General features: G+C 45.9%; 1 protein-coding gene and 1 pseudogene across 1 annotated transcript in view; both read left to right on the forward strand.

Moving 5' to 3' along the window:
* The first annotated feature begins 6,183 nt into the window (after window positions 1-6,183).
* Window positions 6,184-9,059, forward strand: LOC124676643 (annotated as a pseudogene).
* A 2,631-nt stretch (window positions 9,060-11,690) lies between these two features.
* Window positions 11,691-18,568, forward strand: part of LOC124677302 (COP9 signalosome complex subunit 8-like) — a 35,416-nt gene continuing 28,538 nt past the window's right edge. The window contains exons 1-4 of the mRNA XM_047213306.1: window positions 11,691-11,855; window positions 11,963-12,039; window positions 12,142-12,323; window positions 14,322-14,429. Coding sequence (XP_047069262.1) covers window positions 11,772-11,855; window positions 11,963-12,039; window positions 12,142-12,323; window positions 14,322-14,429 — 451 coding nt within the window. The 5' untranslated portion in view covers window positions 11,691-11,771. The remainder of the gene's footprint in view (window positions 11,856-11,962; window positions 12,040-12,141; window positions 12,324-14,321; window positions 14,430-18,568) is intronic.

Consider the following 18,568-nt stretch of genomic DNA (forward strand, 5'->3'; position numbering starts at 1 on the left):
ATAGATTAGCCCCATCATCATAGTTATAATTTCCGGAAAAATTTGAACGCTTAAAATATATGGGTACATTTACAACATAGTTACAATTATGCGAGAAAACAAAAGCTATTGAATTAAGGAGAAAGAACAATGCCAACATTTGAAACTGTGTGCATAAAATAGGCGTGTGTACCGATAAAAACGTTCCTATCTCCTCGCAAGAAAAGAACGCGTCCAAATTGTACCTTTCAGATCAGAAAGGAAAAAAAGAGAGCCAAGCGAATTTGTCATTCGCCGAGATAATCAGGTGACAATGATTTTAACCTTGATCATTTGTTTAGTTGCTTATCGTGCTGTGCCGCACAATCGGCCACCATCTCACCGCTTGGTGTGTTCAATTAAGAGCACGTATGACTAATCATGTCCCTCTCTTATAAGCAAGAACTAATTTTCTTACCGCCTCGATGTGGGACTAAAGAACCCTCAACAGACATAGCTCCTCGGGCCAGGATTCGGAGCTGACCAACGTGAATGGGCTGCCTCTTGGGCTTCCTGGGTTCGTGGAGTATCGTGACATGCCTGACGTCGCTGGGCTCGCACGCGTCTCTCGCAGGGGTCTGGACCCGCCGCAAGCCCCAGCTCCTCCGCAATCCCTATTCCCCGCTCAATGCGGGAGCGAACCGGGGCATCGCAAAGGGCGAGGTGCCATGGGCCGGCCCATTAGCGCTAGCTTTCTGTGTTTCCACCAGTTTCTTCAGGTTTCTTCCCATTTTCTCTGGTTTAGACTTTGAGTTTGTTCAAAATTTATTTCTGTTCAAATTTCAAATTTCGAAATTAGTCAAACTTTGAGTTTGTTCAAAATTTATTTCTGTTCAAATTTCAAATTTTGTTCAGATTTCGAATTTGTTCGGTTAGATTTTTGACTTTTTTATAATTGTTCAAATTTCGAATTTGTTCAAAATTTATTTTTATTCAGATTTTGAAATTGTTAGAATTTGAAATTTGTTCAGATTTCAAAAACATTCGATTTAAAAAAATGTTTCAGAGTTCGACTTTTTTTTATAATTGTTCCAATTTCGAATTTGTTCAAAAAATGTTGAGATTTTGAAATTGTTCGAAATTCAAATTTGTTCAGATTTTAAATATGTTTAAATTTCAAATTTGTTCAGTTAAAAAGGTTCAGATTTCGACTTTGTTCAGAAGAAATCGGAATAGAAAACCAAGTACTGGCTCGCGAGTAAAGTGGGACGGTGGAAGTGAGACTTTGTAACGAATCGCTATCTCTTCTACAGTGAGGGATATCATTACAATCTGGAAGCTCACAAAATATCCTCTATGAATTTGCTCAAACACTACACACGCACTTCTATTTTCCTAGCTAGCTTAGCCAGACCATGTCCATGTGCCACCTGAATCAAAGAAATAATATTCTCACAAGGCAATCAGTTTTATGAGGGCAATTCCACATTGGACCCCTTCATCCAATCCCGGGCAGCCACGCTCGGCCGCATCGAGCGGTCCCCTCCTCCTCACCTCTCATCCACCCGAGGCACGCCTCCTCCCGCTGGCCCCGCGAAAGTCGCCAGGCAACACACCCCTAGTGGCGCGGCGATCGCGGATCTTCCTTGTCTTAGATCTGGAGCACGGCAGCGGCTGCCTGCTTCTTCTTCGACGGTGGTGATGCGGGCTAGCGACGGCTCGCACACCTCGGTGAGCTGCGACGGTAGATGGTGTAGGTGTTCGACAGCTGGCGGCGGCTGTGCGGGTGGGCTTGTTCTGAACCTAGATGGGTTTGGACTGGCCAAACAGTAAACTCCGACCTTCTCTGCACCACCTCGTCGTCTCTGACGTCGGCACATGGAGTTGATCTAGGTTCATCCCCACATCACGAGGAAGCTTTAGGCATCGGCCCCGAGCATGGTAGTGCCGACCTGCTCCTCCGCCAGAGGTGGTTGGCTGGATGAATAAAGGCGGCAGTCCTAGGATTCCTCATGTGCCAAGACAATGATCTTCTTGATGCTTGCCCGCATTAATCTGGTTAGATTGTCGAGTTCCGGAAGGATCCACCGGCGAACTGCCGAACTCCATTAGATGCATCATGCCTGGAGATAGCTGGATCGGATGGGATTCGATCGCGCACCCAATGTTTATTCTGGTGGTTTGGTTTCAGGAAGGAGCGTCGCGAAGCTCTAAAATATGTTACGTTCCACGGTGAAGTAAGAGGCGGAGAATGTCATGGAAACCAAGATTTGAGGACTAGTAATGTTAGTCGAGTCTTTATGGCGATGATGAATTTTCTTCATGATTTGGAACTTGTAGCAGTGATATGCAAGTGGGGGCGACAACATATGACAAGTTTATACTATTACCTTTCAGGGTGAAAATCCAAGCTCTGTCCTAATTGGTTGTGCCCGGCAATAGCTTTATTGGAGGCGTTATTTTTAGAGCGTGGACTTTCTTCAAGATGAAAACCTATGATATATGATTGGGCGACGATGACACTTATTGTTTCCTTTTTGGAGACGTCGCTTTTGGAGAATTTGGACTTCACGTGTTATCTTGGTGTTGTTTATACCGGTGCTACAACAGCTAGATCTTCGTAGCGGGACTTTTCTTTTTTAGCTTTTTTTTTGGTTGTGTTCATCCGGAGTTCCATTAGGGTATTACACAATGTATCCCCTTTATATAAAAAAATCAATTTTCAGAGTACATCTTTGTCCAATGTAGTAGGTTGCAATTTCGGGTCTTTTCATACACGCTTTCATCTCTGCTTTACCCGGTGACCTACATTTGCCCATGAACTTCCAAAAGAGCCAGAGCAACACGTTAATAATGATTCTAGCAACCAAAGAAAGTGCGCACCATGGCACAAACATCTAACCATTTAAGTTGTGTCTTCCTTTTCAAACTAGGTCCCATGCATGTTCTCATCCCGCAGAGTATGTAGAGTGGTAGCCACCCAAGACAATCAGTTTTCGGAGTGCATCTTTGTCCCATGTATTGTCCTGCAATTTCGAGCTTTTCCACACACATTGTCATATTTTTATCCCATGATCTAGATTTGCCCATGAATTCTCAGGCTGCCATAATAACACGTTCATAATGATCCTAGCAACCAAACAAAATGCACAACATGGCTTAAATCGAGTTTGCGACGGGGCATGCCTCCTAGGGCTTGTTTCCCGAAAGCGAAAAATCGGTGCAACCTACCAATCAAGCCCTTTGTGTCACAACATCGCCATCGCTGGGCGCACGGGAACGGGGACGCTCCTTACGCCCACAAGCTTTGATTGCTACATGGTCCAACATGTCATCCATTTTAAAACATCTTCTGCCAAATAGAAGTCACTAAAAAATAATACTCCATTTGTCATGAATTAGATGTCACAATTTTTTCTGGACTCGGCATTTATCTACACATTAAAACACATCTAGACACATCGTATATCTTGACAAATTTACGACACGTAATCTAGGACACATGGAGTAATAAAAGAGATATTCAATCTCATATGTAATAGAAATTCATAAAATAAATAATGATCAAGTGGTCGTCAAGAGCATATGTAATAGGATGTCACAAAAATAAATACTCATAACAATATCGACAAAAGCACATGTAAAAGGGCGAAACCTATTCTCCGCCCAATAGCGCACCGCTGGGCTGCTGGGCTTTGTTGACGCGCATCACTTCATGGGCTATGATTGGTCAAAGAAAAAATAACACGGCATGCGCTGAACAGACGTCAGACTTCATCGCCTTCCACAGACATAGGGTGCGCGTGCGATGGTGCACAGCGAGGAGCGGCCGTCAGGACATAGCCGATCGATCTCTGCATCAGTATTCAGTGATGGCATTTTTTCCGATGATTTTAATCCGTCGGTGAGGATGAGGCTTGCTCGGTTTTCAGGTTTACTCAAATTTGGAGACCAAACTGCAAATAGTAATATATAGGAGATCTTTCCTCCAAAAACTGCAAATGGAGACCAAACTGCAAATAATGTATTTTCTCTCCATCCAAGGCTTGAATTCTCTCTTATTTGTTTACGGGCATAGTTTGGTTTGGCTTTTACCGAAGTGGAGAATGGCGTTATGCCGAAGGGGAGCATACTATTGGTGCAATCGAGCTCTCTCTGGCGGTTGGCGGTGGCGATCTTCCTATCCAGGGCGCTCCGGAGGTCGGGGCCAGAGGTGGACATGGAGGACCTCGTAGTCTACCCTCTAAATAAGCTCGAGGTGTTGGGGGCTACTCTTCCTCTGCAGTTATCATGCGCTGCTCCTCCTTCCGGCCAACCGTGGTGGCCAGTAGATGGAGTTGACTATGCCCTGAGAGCTGCGAATCTGGAGGGGTTCCGGGTTCATTGATGCTCCAGATTGGAGAACGACACATGGTGGCCGCTGAATGCCGCCATGATCTATGGCCTTGCAGGTGCCCTCTTGAGATGTCGTTTTTTGGTATCAGTTCAACCTCCGACATGGAGGCCTTTTCTTGCAGCATCGGTGGCGCTCATCGATCTTGTTACCCCAAGTGCTCTTGTCCCCGGTGGCAGGAAGGGTGTCTGGCGAAGGGGCTTGAGTCGCGGTGGCATAGGTCAAGGACCAGATTGCTTTCCTACTTTGCTTTTTTAGGTCCTTTGTTTTAGAACCTAGGACTGTGTCGTAATTTTGTATATTTTGGGTTCATGTACAAAAAGCTCCGTAACCGCCTAGTCTTAATGTAGAGCGATCTTTCGTGGCCCTTTCCCTTGTTCAAAAAAAAACTCTCTCATATATTGGTCTAAAATCAATGTTGTACTACGGATCCTGCTACTTCCTTTTTCAGAAAATAAGTTACTTAACTTTTTTCTGATACATAGGTATCTACACACTAAAAGCACGTTTAGATACAACTATGCCTAGAAAACGTTGAGTCATTTCTTTTTGAACGGATGGAGTAGTTGTAACCGTACCAACTAGTAATGCAAGATGCTTTCTATGGCTATACCAAACCCAATTTAATCCTGCTCATTCCCCCTCCCAACCAGATTTTCTCTCTCTTTCCTCCTTTCTTCAAGAGTCACGAAGTCTCCCCTCCCCGCTCCTCTCCCCCTCTACGGTGGCCTCGCCAACCAGAGGCGTCGGGGGAGAGGAGGACGACCTTCTGTACAACGTAGTCTAGTAGGTTATAATCTAGCGGTATGTTTGGTGCTATGCCTGTTTGGCGTTTTGTCGTATATATGGAGGATTATTTATTGGGGAAGCCGACAAGCCATTCCTGCTGGGCAGTGGTGGTGACAGCCCGTCCCGTCCAAGATGCTTCGTTGGTTGGAGCCAAAGGTGGGCGTGATTGTCTCTTCCGAGCCTCCTCCTAATACGCTCGATGGAGCTTTGCCTCGACATCTTCTTCCCAGATCTAGCCGCGATGGAAGCGGGCCGAGATCAACGCTCGAGAGATCTAGAGTTCCTGGGTCGTTCACCGAAGCTTCACCCTACGAGTTGCATCAAACAACGACAAGGTTGCTCCGTTGCTTCATTTGGCCAAAGGGGTTAGTTCACGCCTCGGAGCTTGTTGCTTTGATGGATCTTCTTCCTTGAGCCACAACGGAGGATCTTCTTCGACCTCAGCGCGACAACACTCGTCGACCTCACTACAATTGGTCTCGTCCTCTGGTGGCGTTCTCTGCAATTGTTGCTTTGACGTTCAGTCGCCCTAGCAGAGTAGGATTCTACCGCGTTCTTCTTTGTTTTCTCATGCGGTCATTTTTGAAAATTGCGAGGACCATGATATAATTTTCTTTTTTTTCTTTAGGGCCCTTCTTGTAATTTGTACCTACAGCTTGGAACGAAGAAAAAAATAGTGTTCGCGTCTGATCCGGTGAATCCGCAGGTTTGCCGTTGGAAGCTGAATCTTACACGAACAGGACTCCTAAATCCTTTTTCTTTTCAGCAAACACAAGTCAGAACTTGCAAGAACCCGTACGTACGCGATCATGGCTCCCAACTCACAAGATGACGCAAACAAACACGCGTCGATTGTAATCGCGCAGCGACAAAATCCCTGTCGGGCCACCATCCGATCAGCGAACCGACGGTCCAGATCAGCCCGCACTCCGCCTGGACCAAATCAAGTAGAGCCAATCCACCCAACGCAGCACGCGGAGCAAACGTGCCGGGCCCGGACCCCGAAACCGGGTCCCTGTCAGAACCGGCCACCCCACGCGAACCCTACCCTATCCGATTCCGCTCTCTGCTTCCTCCTCGCTCCTCCTATATCAGCCCTCCCCGACGACCTCCGCCAGGCAACCAACCGCGACCCAATCAATCCACCGCAACCGCAGCGACCCAACATCGGCGAGAGAGAGGAGCGGAGGTTTTGCCCATGGATCGGTACCAGAGGGTCGAGAAGCCGCGGGAGGAGGCGGCCATCGGCGCCAACGAGATCCGCATCACCGCGCAGGGCCGCACCCGCAACTACATCACCTACGCGCTCGCCCTGCTCCAGGTAAACGCGCCGCACCTCGCCTTTATCCGCTTGCTCTACGCGAAGGGGAGGAAATCGATTTTGTTTTGTTCGTGTGTGTGTGTATGGCGACTTCCGGCTTATTAGGGTTTAGTGCGGGTTCAGTGCGCTGCCGGCGCGACGGTCGAATCGGGAGGTGTTGGTTAGGTAGGTTGATCTATAGGCGTTGGTTGACTAGTAGTAGTATTCGCTCTGTTATTTCAACTGTTTCAGGCAGGGACCGCTTTCCGCTGCGGCGATTTGTTTATTGCCGGTGTTGGTGGTGGATATGTAGGGTTTGCTTTGAGTTTGAGATGAAACTTTTAGGAATCTACTACTATACCTCGCTATGGCACTGATACTGATCGAGTTCTCAGTTGGGCACTGAGATTTTGTTTTTACTATTAGCTGTTACTGATTCTGTTCCGTATGGGTGTGGATGCATTAGAGGGCAGTAAAATTTAGCAGTCGTAGGTTGCCTTCTGGTTTCGGTTAGTGGGTGTTCAATTATCTAGAGTGTATCTATATCTTTCTAATTAAATCATCTCAACTCTCCGTCCTTAATAGGATGAGGCGACAGAGGAAATTGTGATCAAGGCTATGGGGAGGGCTATCAACAAGACGGTGGCCATCGTAGAGCTTCTCAAGGTAAAACGGGAGTTCCTAACTCCACTTGTCAACACCTGATACACCTTGCAGCTCTGTGTACTTTTACTAATTGTTCATGTGCTATCCCTGAGCAGAGAAGGATTGTTGGGCTCCACCAGAATAACTCCATCGAGTCAATTGATATCACCGACACTTGGGAACCGTTGGAAGAAGGCCTTAACATGTATGCACTTGATGTTTTATTGAACTTATTAAATACTTCTTTTATGTTGGGATTGGCATTGTGTTCTGATGCGATTATATCTTTGTCCTTTTGACAGCCTTGAGACTACTCGCCATGTTTCCTTGATTACCATTACCTTGTCGAAGAAGGAGCTTGATACGTCGTCTCCTGGGTTAGTTGGATCCAGCCTTTCCCCCTATTTCATGTTTTCTGCAGAGTGTTTGTACACATGATTTCCAGTCCTATATACAAGGATCAGATACATGATAGTTTGCAATCCCTTGTTGTTTCAAATATTCTCTGTAGTTTCTCCAACAACATTAGCCTTTTACAAAAAGAATTAAATGCTCCCTTGTTTGTCGTAGTGCTTTTTGAGAATGCAATTTGTCATAGTGATAATCTTTGTGAATAGGTCTCTTATCACAGTGCTAATTCTTTTGGGCTGATTCTTTGTGAATAGGTCTCTTATCACAGTGCTAATTCTTTTGGGCTGATTCTTCTCTTCATGACGTATATTTAACACAGCTCTGAATGTTGCAGTTACCAGCCACCAATACCTGCTGATCAGGTCAGGCCACCAACTGACTTAGATCAGGATGCAGAGGACTTACCAAGTGGCCGTGGAAGAGGACGTGGCCGCCGAGGAAGGGGCAGAGGAAGAGGTAAATATCTGCATGCTCACACTTAATTGAAAAGTTGTCATGTCTGCAAATTATGGATTATTTTGGTTGGTCTTGTTCCTATTTCCTGATTTTCTGTTTTCTTTACATTTGGGCCATTGTAATACAGGATTTAGCAATGGAGGGGCAGAATATGATGATGAGAATGCTGACTTTGAGGGTCCCCGGGGATATCGTGGCAGGGGAGAGGAAGGGGTAGGCGGGGATCCTTTGGGCCTGGAAGGGGTTATGGTGGTGATGGCTATGTAAATGAAGAAGCTGGTGGTTATTATGGTGGGGAGTATAACGCACCTCCTCCGCAAGGATATTATGGTTAGTTCTGTTGAATATAACTCTCTCATCAGTTTATTGATATTATGGTTACTTCTGTTGAATATCACTCTCATCAGTTTAATTTACTTTTCTGTTTCTTGCTTGTTACCTTTTAAAATTCATTATTTGGTATCATTACTGATCTTAGTATTTGAGTACAACAGTTAATGCGTGGGTCAATGAAAATGATTTCTTAGAAAGTACACCCTAGGTTTGTAATAAATATATATATTGTTTTGGGAGTTCAATTTAGGAGTATTTAGGAACAGTGGTAGTATTGATGTTATAAATTGGCATTACCTTGAATTCCTTTCATATTTTGTGACATTGTATGTGGTACCTCACGGATTGTGCTTAATAGCATTTAAGATATTGTAGAACGAAACTTATAATTACTTATCTCATGCAGAAGGTGATAGGGAAAGGGGCCGAGGTCGGGGCAGAGGCCGTGGTCGTGGACGTGGTGGGGGTCGTGGCCGTGGACCTCCTCCTCAAGGACATCCTCAAGAGTAGATTGGCTGGCCCATCAGCTATGGAATGCGACAAGTCATCTTTGCTAGTAGATTAATGCTATCTTCTGTTGTAACTTTATCTGGTTAGGTTTATGTTTAAAGTTGACAGAGGGAACTCCAGTGTGGGGGATGTGGCTAGTTATGATTTTGTAGCTAGGTTTTTCTTCCATTTGTTTTATTATCAGACCTGGTATCATTCCAACTGTGCATTGTAGCATCTTTAATGTGTTAATCGTCAAATCTAGCCCAGAAGATTCTTTTATGATGTTCCACAGTTTTGTTCTAATGTTCTAAATGTGCAACCGTTGCTGAACTAGCTTTCGGTCTGGTGTGTTCATTATTGTGGGCAATAGTGTACTTTAGGAACACAGGTGATTGCTCAAATCTGACCAGTTTTACAAACGGCATTGAGCACGGACATTCAGTGTTGTCACCTGATCCTTACAAAGCAAATCAGGTTAACAAGAAGTAGAGGGACGTATGGTGTGGAGAGTAGGCTTGTCGTGTTTGAGTTGATACCGCAGTCCGCAGCCCCGCTTTTACCTTCTAATCTGAGTTTTGATTTGATTTAACGAAATTTAAAGCATTTTTTGAGAGATTTGGAGGGTTATATCATTAGAGACTAATACCTCCATCCCAAAACTTAAAAGCTTATATTATTTTTAGAAAACTATATCAAATTTGACTAAGCTTTTACCAAAAATCATTAACATGCAAAATAAAAAATTAATACGAGTATCATTAAATAGATAATGAAATATATTTTCGTATTTGTTGATAGATTTTTTTAAAAATTTGGTTAAATTTTACTTGTTTGATATTTTTTAATAAAATATAAGCCTTAAGCTTTGGGATGGAGGTAGTATATTATTGTAAGTGGTTTAACCTTTTCCAAACTTTCATTTTGCACTCCTTTGCCGAAAGATCTACCCAATCCTGTTAGCGAAATTCATTTTTTCCATGTTGTTGCAACACTTTTTTGATGCTTTCCCCTATTTTCACTTCTATTGGAAGTAATTTTGAGAGATTAAGAGGAGTGTTGTTAATTTCTCAAAATAGAAGATTTAATTTTGAGAAATTAAGAGGCCCTAGGTAATGGGTCCCAACCTTTCACCTTTTTCCGGTCTTGCTAAAATACGTGCAACGACCTAATTGAGAGACGTTAAGTTCCATATAACAAGTTTATTTAACATTTTCCACAAAAGTAGACGATAAATTAGAACAAATATCGAAAGAATCAGTCATGTCCAACAGTTCAACCTAAAAATATATTCCCCTCCCTTCTACTCCCTTGTTATTGTCTCTTTCTGAGTCGCCTCTCTTTCTCTTGCCTCCCTCAACGTCTATTTCTTCTCTACATCATTCCCTCGCTTCCACCCCATGAGTACATAAGCAACATAGATGACCTCGTCATGTCTTCATGGTGAATTTATGTCGTGCCAAAGAGCTTGAGGTCAATGGTGGGCTGAGAGGAACATGTGCAGGGTCGTGCAATCCGACGTTGAAAAGAGACATACCCGAAATCGGTGAAAGGGCGGTGCCTTTTGTTGATGTTGCATGTTAGTGATTGTTTGGGAGCTTTTGATGTTCCATATTGTCTTTCATCCCAATTAAGTATGATGATTAAGTATGATGTTTGCTGTGTAGTCATGAGCAACATATTGCAAAGTTGGGTGTATGTTTCAAGGAGATTTTCTCATGTTGCAAAACTGCTTCTTTGTTAGTGGGTATGGTTTTCATGTTGCGACACACTTTGAACATTTTATTGCAAAAGAGTGGGAATTGTGTACCCTTAATTTCTTGCTTACGAAAATATTTCAATGTTGCAATGAATTTGGGTAATTTTTATGGGATTGTATGGAGATATGTTGCAACCAAACAAAAAAGTGCTACATGTGGGTGTTTTATATTTTAGATGATCCATATTCATAGGTCTAATTAAATCGTATGATGGGCAAGACGCACGGTCTTGTCTAGTTGCACTTAGCTGACAGTCTAGGGTGCGCCGCAATAGTAGTGACAGTGAAGTACAAAGAGGCCCATGCTTCTGACTGAGAAAGAAACAAGAAACAATCATGACAATACATGTTTTCCATAGCATTGTAGTGTTCGTCTGCTCTAATAACTAGTACCCGCGATCATCGCGGTGTATTCAATGGTGCTTGGCGTCAATAGCTACAAGGGTTCTCTTCACCTGAGTATGCTGAAGCTCTGGCTCTGCAGCGGGCGGTGTCCCTCGCACGGGAGAAGGGGTTGGACTAGGTATTTGTTGCCACTGACGGCCTTTCTTTGGTCCAACATCTTCAATCATCGATCCTGGATCGCTCGGTGGTGGGCATCCTAGTTGGAGAAATCAGATCCATGGTTGATGTCTTCACGGAGGTCTCCTTTGTCCACGTGAAGCGTAGTCTTAGTGAAGCAACACATTGTTTAGCGAAATCTTATCATTTTTTCCTTTTAGTGAGATTTTTAACTCTATTCCGGATTGCACTCGGGGAATTCTTTGTATTCATGATGTGTGATCAATAAATTGTTGTGTTCTGTCAAAAAACAACTAGCAGTAAATAGAGAACCAACATGTGGTTCGATGGATAGGTGGATCTGCCGGATCAGTTTTTTAGACTTAGTTTTTTGGTGGTGTTCACAAAGGTACGGTGTGAGGCGTCAGTGTGTTTTGCAAAACAATAATTAGTAAATGACAACTTTTGGATTACAATAATAATTATCGCTAAATTACTGGATTTTGGCAAACAACACTACAAGTTTGAAAATCAAAACCGAACAAAGCCATCTAAAGTAATTGGGCTGGTCCAGAAAAAAGTGGCTGGGCCAGACCGGCAAGATCGATATACACCATCCTATGCTCGGTATTCTCCCCGGAAACAAAGAAGCCAGAACCTGCCCCAATTCCTCGAATCCCAGAGGCCAAAACCCTCCTCCTCCCGTCCCCCACCGCCGGCCATCTCCTCCTCCGCCGATGGATCTCTCCACCGTGAACGCGGCGCTCGCCGCCAAGTCCTACCCCGACCTCGCCCCCATCTGCGACGACCTCTTCCTCCAGGTACGCGCGCGCCCCTCTCCTCCGCCCCACCTGCCCGCACAAGGGTTAGCGACGAAATCGCATCCCCAACCCCCCTCCCCTCACGCGTTCCACGAATCGACTCGCAGGTCGCGTCCCAGGGCGCCGCCACCGACGGCTGGCCCTACGCCGTCCACCTACTCGCCCACCTCTACCTCAACGACCTGTATGTGATTTGCTCCCCCCCTACCCCCCTGTTTTTGTTAATTTTCCGCGTCCGGATTTGGGTTCCAACCTAGGGTTTATGTGCCAATGTTGTGCGGAGCAGGAACAGCGCGAGGTTTCTGTGGAAGACGGTGCCTCAGGAGGTGAAGGACGCGCATCCGGAGCTTGCCGCCTTCTGGAAGATTGGCCAGTGCCTCTGGAACCGCGACTACGCAGGCGTCTACACGAGCGCACAGGGGTTCGAGTGGGGCCCTGAGATCGCTGATTTTGTGGCCGCCTTCGTAGGTATTTTGCTTGTGCTTTTTACTGTTGGGAAAATTTGCTACTGGACACCGTTATTTTGCGTCCTTTGCCCAAACACATTAAACTTTCATGTCTTTGCTAAATAACATTATGATTTTCTGGCCATTTGTTGTGACACACCGCACGTCCAATAACGGAAAGGTTGATCATCGTACGTGAATTGATCATCATGACATCATCCTTCGGCTTCGTCTTATGAGCCACGTTCTCGACTCCACTTCCCACGGATCCATCACCCCTGACTCCCTCCCTTCGCCCCCGTCTTCAGGACCCACCCCGCCATCGGGAGGGTTGCAGTCCCGCCGCCAAGGATGGATCCCGATTTAAGTTATTTTGTGCTAGTTCAACTGAATCGTGTTGTGTTATTTTGTGCTAGTTGACCTGAACTTAAGCCAGTCGGACGTGTCTGTTGTTTTGTGGTATTTTCCTGTGATATATTGAACGTGAAATGTCCACGTTTTGTGCCATGGAAGGGTTCATGTGCTATACTGGACGTGCAGTCGTTGCTGATCCATGGAAGGGTTCATGTGCTATACGTGCAGTCGTTGCTGCAGATCCATGGAAGGGTTCAGTTCAACTACTCGCTCGCGGCGGCGCACACGCCGGCGCCAAGCACCAACCGTTGCGCCCTCGTGATCCAGCACAACATAACTGAATGGCAAAAAAAATACGGGGTTCACGTGCGAAGATCAACCTTTCTGTTCTGAGGCGCGCGGTGTGTTATAGCAAATGACCAGAAAATCATAATGGTATTTAGCAAAGGCATGAAAGTTGAGTGTGTCTGGGCAAAGGACACAAAATAACAGTGTCCAGTAACAAATTTTCCCTTCACTGTTTAGCATGGTATATATATGTTTTCTTCGCTAGTTGCATAATGTAGTGTAGCTTGGATTTCTTGTTTCTATAGAGCTGTGGTATTTTTTTATTTTGAGGTGAGGGCGGGGAGATGCAGATGAGTGGGTTGTGTCGATGGAGTATTCATGGAGAAGATTTATCTTTGTAATTTGGCAAGATCCTAGCTGAATATGAATGAGACATTGGTAGTAAAGTCTTGTGCTATTATCATCTGGTTGTTGAAGAAGCTTACAACATATGAGAAAATATTTGGTCCCGTAGGTGTCAGTCACACTGGCTTTATATATTCGTTATATCCACATGGGATTTTAGTGGTGTTTAGATAAGAGATTATTTTTTCGTGCCTAAGTACTGCAGATTTGGACCGTTTGTCTAATAAACAACATGATGCAACAAATGGAAGTAACTACTTTGCTAGTTGTGTAATGCAGTGTAGTTTGGATTGCTTGCTTTGATGGAGTTGTGGGAGCTCTGTTTAGTGGTGGGGATGGGGGGCAGGGAGATAAGTGGGTTATCTTTATGAGTATTCATGGAGAAGATTTATCTGTGCAATCGGACAAGATCCTCACTCAATATGACTCCGACATTGGTAGTAGAGGTTTGTTCTACTATGGTTTGGCTGTTGAAGCTTCCTACACGTATATGAAATATTGGTCCCATAGATGGCTGCAACACCAGGTTTATGTTTCCAATGTATACACATGGTTTTGAACTTTTGATAGTGCTTAGATAAGAGATCTTTTTTGTTTGGTTCCTAAATACCGCAGATTTGGACAGTTTGTCTAATTAACAACGTGATGCAACGAATGGAACACTTCAATGCATTCTTCGTCTGTTTGGAAAGTACAGTTATGCCAGCTACAGTCCTTACGTGGCACTGATGTGGTATTTTTAATTGATATAGAGGTTATATGTTCTTTTATGGATCTTTACGGCAATTACCTGTCCAAAAAAGGTTGACTTCTGAACTTATCACGTGGTTCAAATTTCCCTGTTGCTTGCATTGTCATCTGGTCTTGAAGTTTACTTGGAACTTTGGAAGTAATGTAGCATTGTTTTTGTTTGTGATTACGTTATTGCCTTACTGGTTAACTCAGAATTTGCACTTTTGTTTGCCATATGTAGAAAGCTACAGAAAGAGGATATTCGAGCTGTTGACTTCTTCATATTCCACAATCAGCGTTGCAGATGTGGCTCACTTCATGGGGATGAGCGAGGAGGATGCTACTAACTGATGCGGGGTGGCCTTTGGACACCTACGCCTCAAGACCAACAAGTGCAGCCCCGCCTATCATCGACGCTACACCATGGCCAAGGAGTCCCCCAAGTGGACCAACAACACAAACCCCCACCATATATGTCAAGGTGAACTCCTTCCTCTCGACACTCGACCTCGTCAATACCTTGGATGGAATGCTACCTCATGTCGGTGTGTTACATGTCATTAGGTACAAGAGTCATCGAGGAACCGGAGAGAAGGAACCCCCATGGTGCAAGGAAGAGAGAAGAAGAAGAATGAAGGAAGGAGGGAAGAGGAAGAAGAGGCGAGAGGAGGAAGGCCGGCCGGTCCCAGGGCCGGTCTGACCGGGCTCCTGACCGGACCACCCGGTCACAGGCCTGGTCTGACCGGGCTCCTGACCGGCCTGGCCGGTTTTGACCGGAACGTCGACCGGTGCCATCCGGAAGCAATCCCGGGGCTCCCGAAGCCCCGCCCGGTCACCGTCCGGTCCAGGATCCGGTTTGGACCGGATGGGCCGGTCCCAGACCCGGTCCAACCGGCCCTGTGACCGGATTTCACGGGTTTGACCCCACCAACTTGTACCCGTTCGACCCGAGCTGCCTTGTATGCCTATATAAGCACCCCGGTCGCCCCTTACCTCTTTAGACAAGATTTAGGCTTAGACATGGATTTGAGCTTTGTCTCCCTAGGGTTTCATCCCCTTTGTATCAAGGCTACCCTTGTTGGATGATTGGATTTGGTGTGTGAGATTCTAGTGCTACCCACTCTCTCTCCCACTCCTAGATTCATCTCCCTCACCAATCTCTCCGCTCCGGGATTCTACCTCGCGTCTCTCCCGGGTTGATTCTATTGGCGTGGTCCATCGAGCCACGGGGGTAAGTATCGATTGTATCGGGTTGGTGTGCGTGCGTGAGTTCCTCGTGTTCTTCGTGTTCTTCGCGCTCTCCCTCTCCTTCCCCTTTGGATTTCGGGTCAACCGCGAGATCGGGCCACACACGGGGTCTTAGACCTCATCATATGGTATCAGCAACCTTTGGTTTCCGCGGATTTGACCCCCCACCCATCCAATTCTGTCTCTAAAAAAATTTCCCCAAAAATCCCCAAAAATAGCCCTAATTTGCCTTTTGATGGATCTGCCATTTGGTTGCGTTTTGAGTGGTTTTGGTCCATGGATTCGGTGTTGAGGTGCTTGATCTACTATTTCCCCCACTTTCTAGCCCCCAATTCCATCGTTTTCCTTCGATTTGGGTTGATTTGGACGATTTGGCTCAAGAACACGTGCAGCCGGTTGAGAAATCCGGTCAACCGGGCTGCAGACCGGGCCGGCCGGCGCCAGAGCCGGTCAACCGGGCGCCAACCGGACCAGCCGGTCCACAGTCCGGTCCAACCGGGCCCCCGACCGGGCGCCACCACTTCCACCACCACCACCGACCACCACCACCCCTCTCATCCGCCGGCAAGCTCCGTCACCCCCGCAGACCACCGGTAAACACCTCCGCGGCCCCATAAACACCGCCGCAACCGCAAGAGCATCGACACCACCCACCACCGGCATACCACCGCTACCACCGCCAAGCTAATTTGACCCTTTTCTTCCGCTAACTTGTATTTGCTTGTTCCGGTTTGAGTGCCTTGTTTGTGAAACTAACCCGCAGCTCCGAAGCAAGCGACGACATCCTCGGCACCCCGGACTTGCAACCGTACTCTTGACATCACCGCCATCATCGCAAGTTGTGTGTTCATCACCGCCTAACATCTTAGGTATAACTTGCATTCCCCTTGTAACCCCTCTTCTTTTGCGATCTATCCTATCGAGCATTGCTTATTGAGTGTTGCGAGACATTGCACGTGGCCCCGATTGTGAGGTGTGTGTGTAGTGTGGAGTCAAGCTTCTAAGCAAAACTCGTGTGGCAAGATAGCAAGAGCGAGCTAACGCTAACATAGAGCGTGAAAAAGAAAGCAAAGCACAAAAAGAGTGCAAGTGCCATCATACATACAAAAGAGTGCTAGTGCCACCATAGATACAAAAGAGTGCAAGTGCCACCAAATACAAAAGAGAAAAAGCTTTTAAGCAAAAGAGAGAAAAGAGAAGAGAGGCTACGTGTGAATCTTGTTGTCTCTCCATTTGCAACCAAAGCTTTGCCTCTCCTTGTGTTAGTGTGACACCGAGCACCCTTACATACACTTTTCCGCTCACTTTTTGGTTGCACTAACCCCGCTCATCCCGTGTGTGCGTTCCACATCTTTTCCGTGTTTATAGTGATCATCACTTTGACATTTGAATTTTTGGATTTTACCCACTCTTGACAATACACTTGATTTCGGATTTCGTCTTTTGGCTTTCCACCACACTCACCTACCACCATATTTGCTAGCTTTTGCGTGTCTTTGTGTGAGTGCCCGATACAATTTTTCTAACTCTCGGTTTGTTGGATCACCCCAATCTTGTCATACCACGGTAAGATTGCGAGGTAGTGTTCTTCCACTAAACATACACCATATAGATACCATCGTGCTAACATGGACAGCGAAGATGAGGATACGGAGGACTACATGGAGCACTTCGAGGAGGATGCCTCCTCAAGCACCGCGGATGTGGAGGAACATGTGGAGCTCTACACCGACTATGGCTCCGCGAGCATCGCCAACATGACCGAAATCGAGGAGCTCGACAACGACCATGGCTCCCCAAGCATCACCGACATCTCCGACATCGAGGAGCTCGACAACGACCATGGCTCCCCAAGCATCATCGACATGGACGACATGGTGGAGCACCACCTTGAGGACGACTTCGACGAGCTCTACATCGAGAATGGCTCATCAAGCATGACGACATGGTGGAGCAAGGCCACGCCTACGACATCGACACCATGGCGGAGCCCCACCTAGTCACCTACTTGGCCAATGGAGCTACATATGAAGATAGCGGACCTCCACGATGGCACCATCATATGGATCATCAAGAGCGTCCCCATCATGAGCGTCATCGACACACTTCTCCGAGCTCCACAAGGCGCCACCATGAGAGTGCTTATGCACAAGATCGTCGACTTCAAGCACATCATGTGGAGCATCAAGAGCGTCCCCAACATGATCGTCATCGACACTCTTCTCCAAGCTCCACAAGGCGCTGATGGCGTGTAACTCACACGTTCGTTGGGAACCCCAAGAGGAAGGTATGATGCGCACAACAACAAGTTTTCCCTCAGAAAGAAACCAAGGTTTATCGAACCAGGAGGAGCCAAGAAGCACGTTGAAGGTTGATGGCGGCGGGATGTAGTGCGGCGCAACACCGGGGATTCCAGGCGCCAACGTGGAACCTGCACAACACAACCAAAGTACTTTGCCCCAACGAAACAGAGTGAGGTTGTCAATCTCACCGGCTTGCTGTAACAAAGGATTAACCGTATTGTGTGGAAGATGATTGTTTGCGAGAGAAAACAAGTAAAACAAGTATTGCAGCAGATTTGTATTTCAAGTATTAAAGAATGGACCGGGGTCCACAGTTCACTAGAGGCGTCTCTCCCATAAGATAAAAGCATGTTGGGTGAACAAATTACGATCGGGCAATTGACAAATAGAGAGGGCATAACAATGCACATACATGTCATGATAAATATAGTGAGATTTAATTGGGCATTACGACAAAGTACATAGACCGCCATCCAACCGCATCTATGCCTAAAAAGTCCACCTTCAGGTTATCATCCGAACCCCCTCCAGTATTAAGTTGCTAATCAACAGACAATTGCATTAAGTATGGTGCGTAATGTAATCAATAACTACATCCTCGGACATAGCATCAATGTTTTATTCCTAGTGGCAACAACACAACACAACCTTAGAACTTTCTGTCACTCGTCCCGGTGTCAATGCGAGCATGAACCCACTATCGAGCATAAATACTCCCTCTTGGAGTTAAGAGAAAAAACTTGGCCGAGCCTCTACTAATAACGAGAGAGCATGCAAGATCATAAACAACACATATGTAATAACTTGATAATTAACATAACATGGTATTCTCTATCCATCGGATCCCGACAAACACAACATAGAGTATTACGGATAGATGATCTTGATCATGTTAGGCAGCTCACAAGATCCAACAATGAAGCACAATGAGGAGAAG

This window comes from Lolium rigidum, chromosome 7, assembly GCF_022539505.1.
Source record: "Lolium rigidum isolate FL_2022 chromosome 7, APGP_CSIRO_Lrig_0.1, whole genome shotgun sequence".
Lineage (NCBI taxonomy): Eukaryota > Viridiplantae > Streptophyta > Magnoliopsida > Poales > Poaceae > Lolium > Lolium rigidum.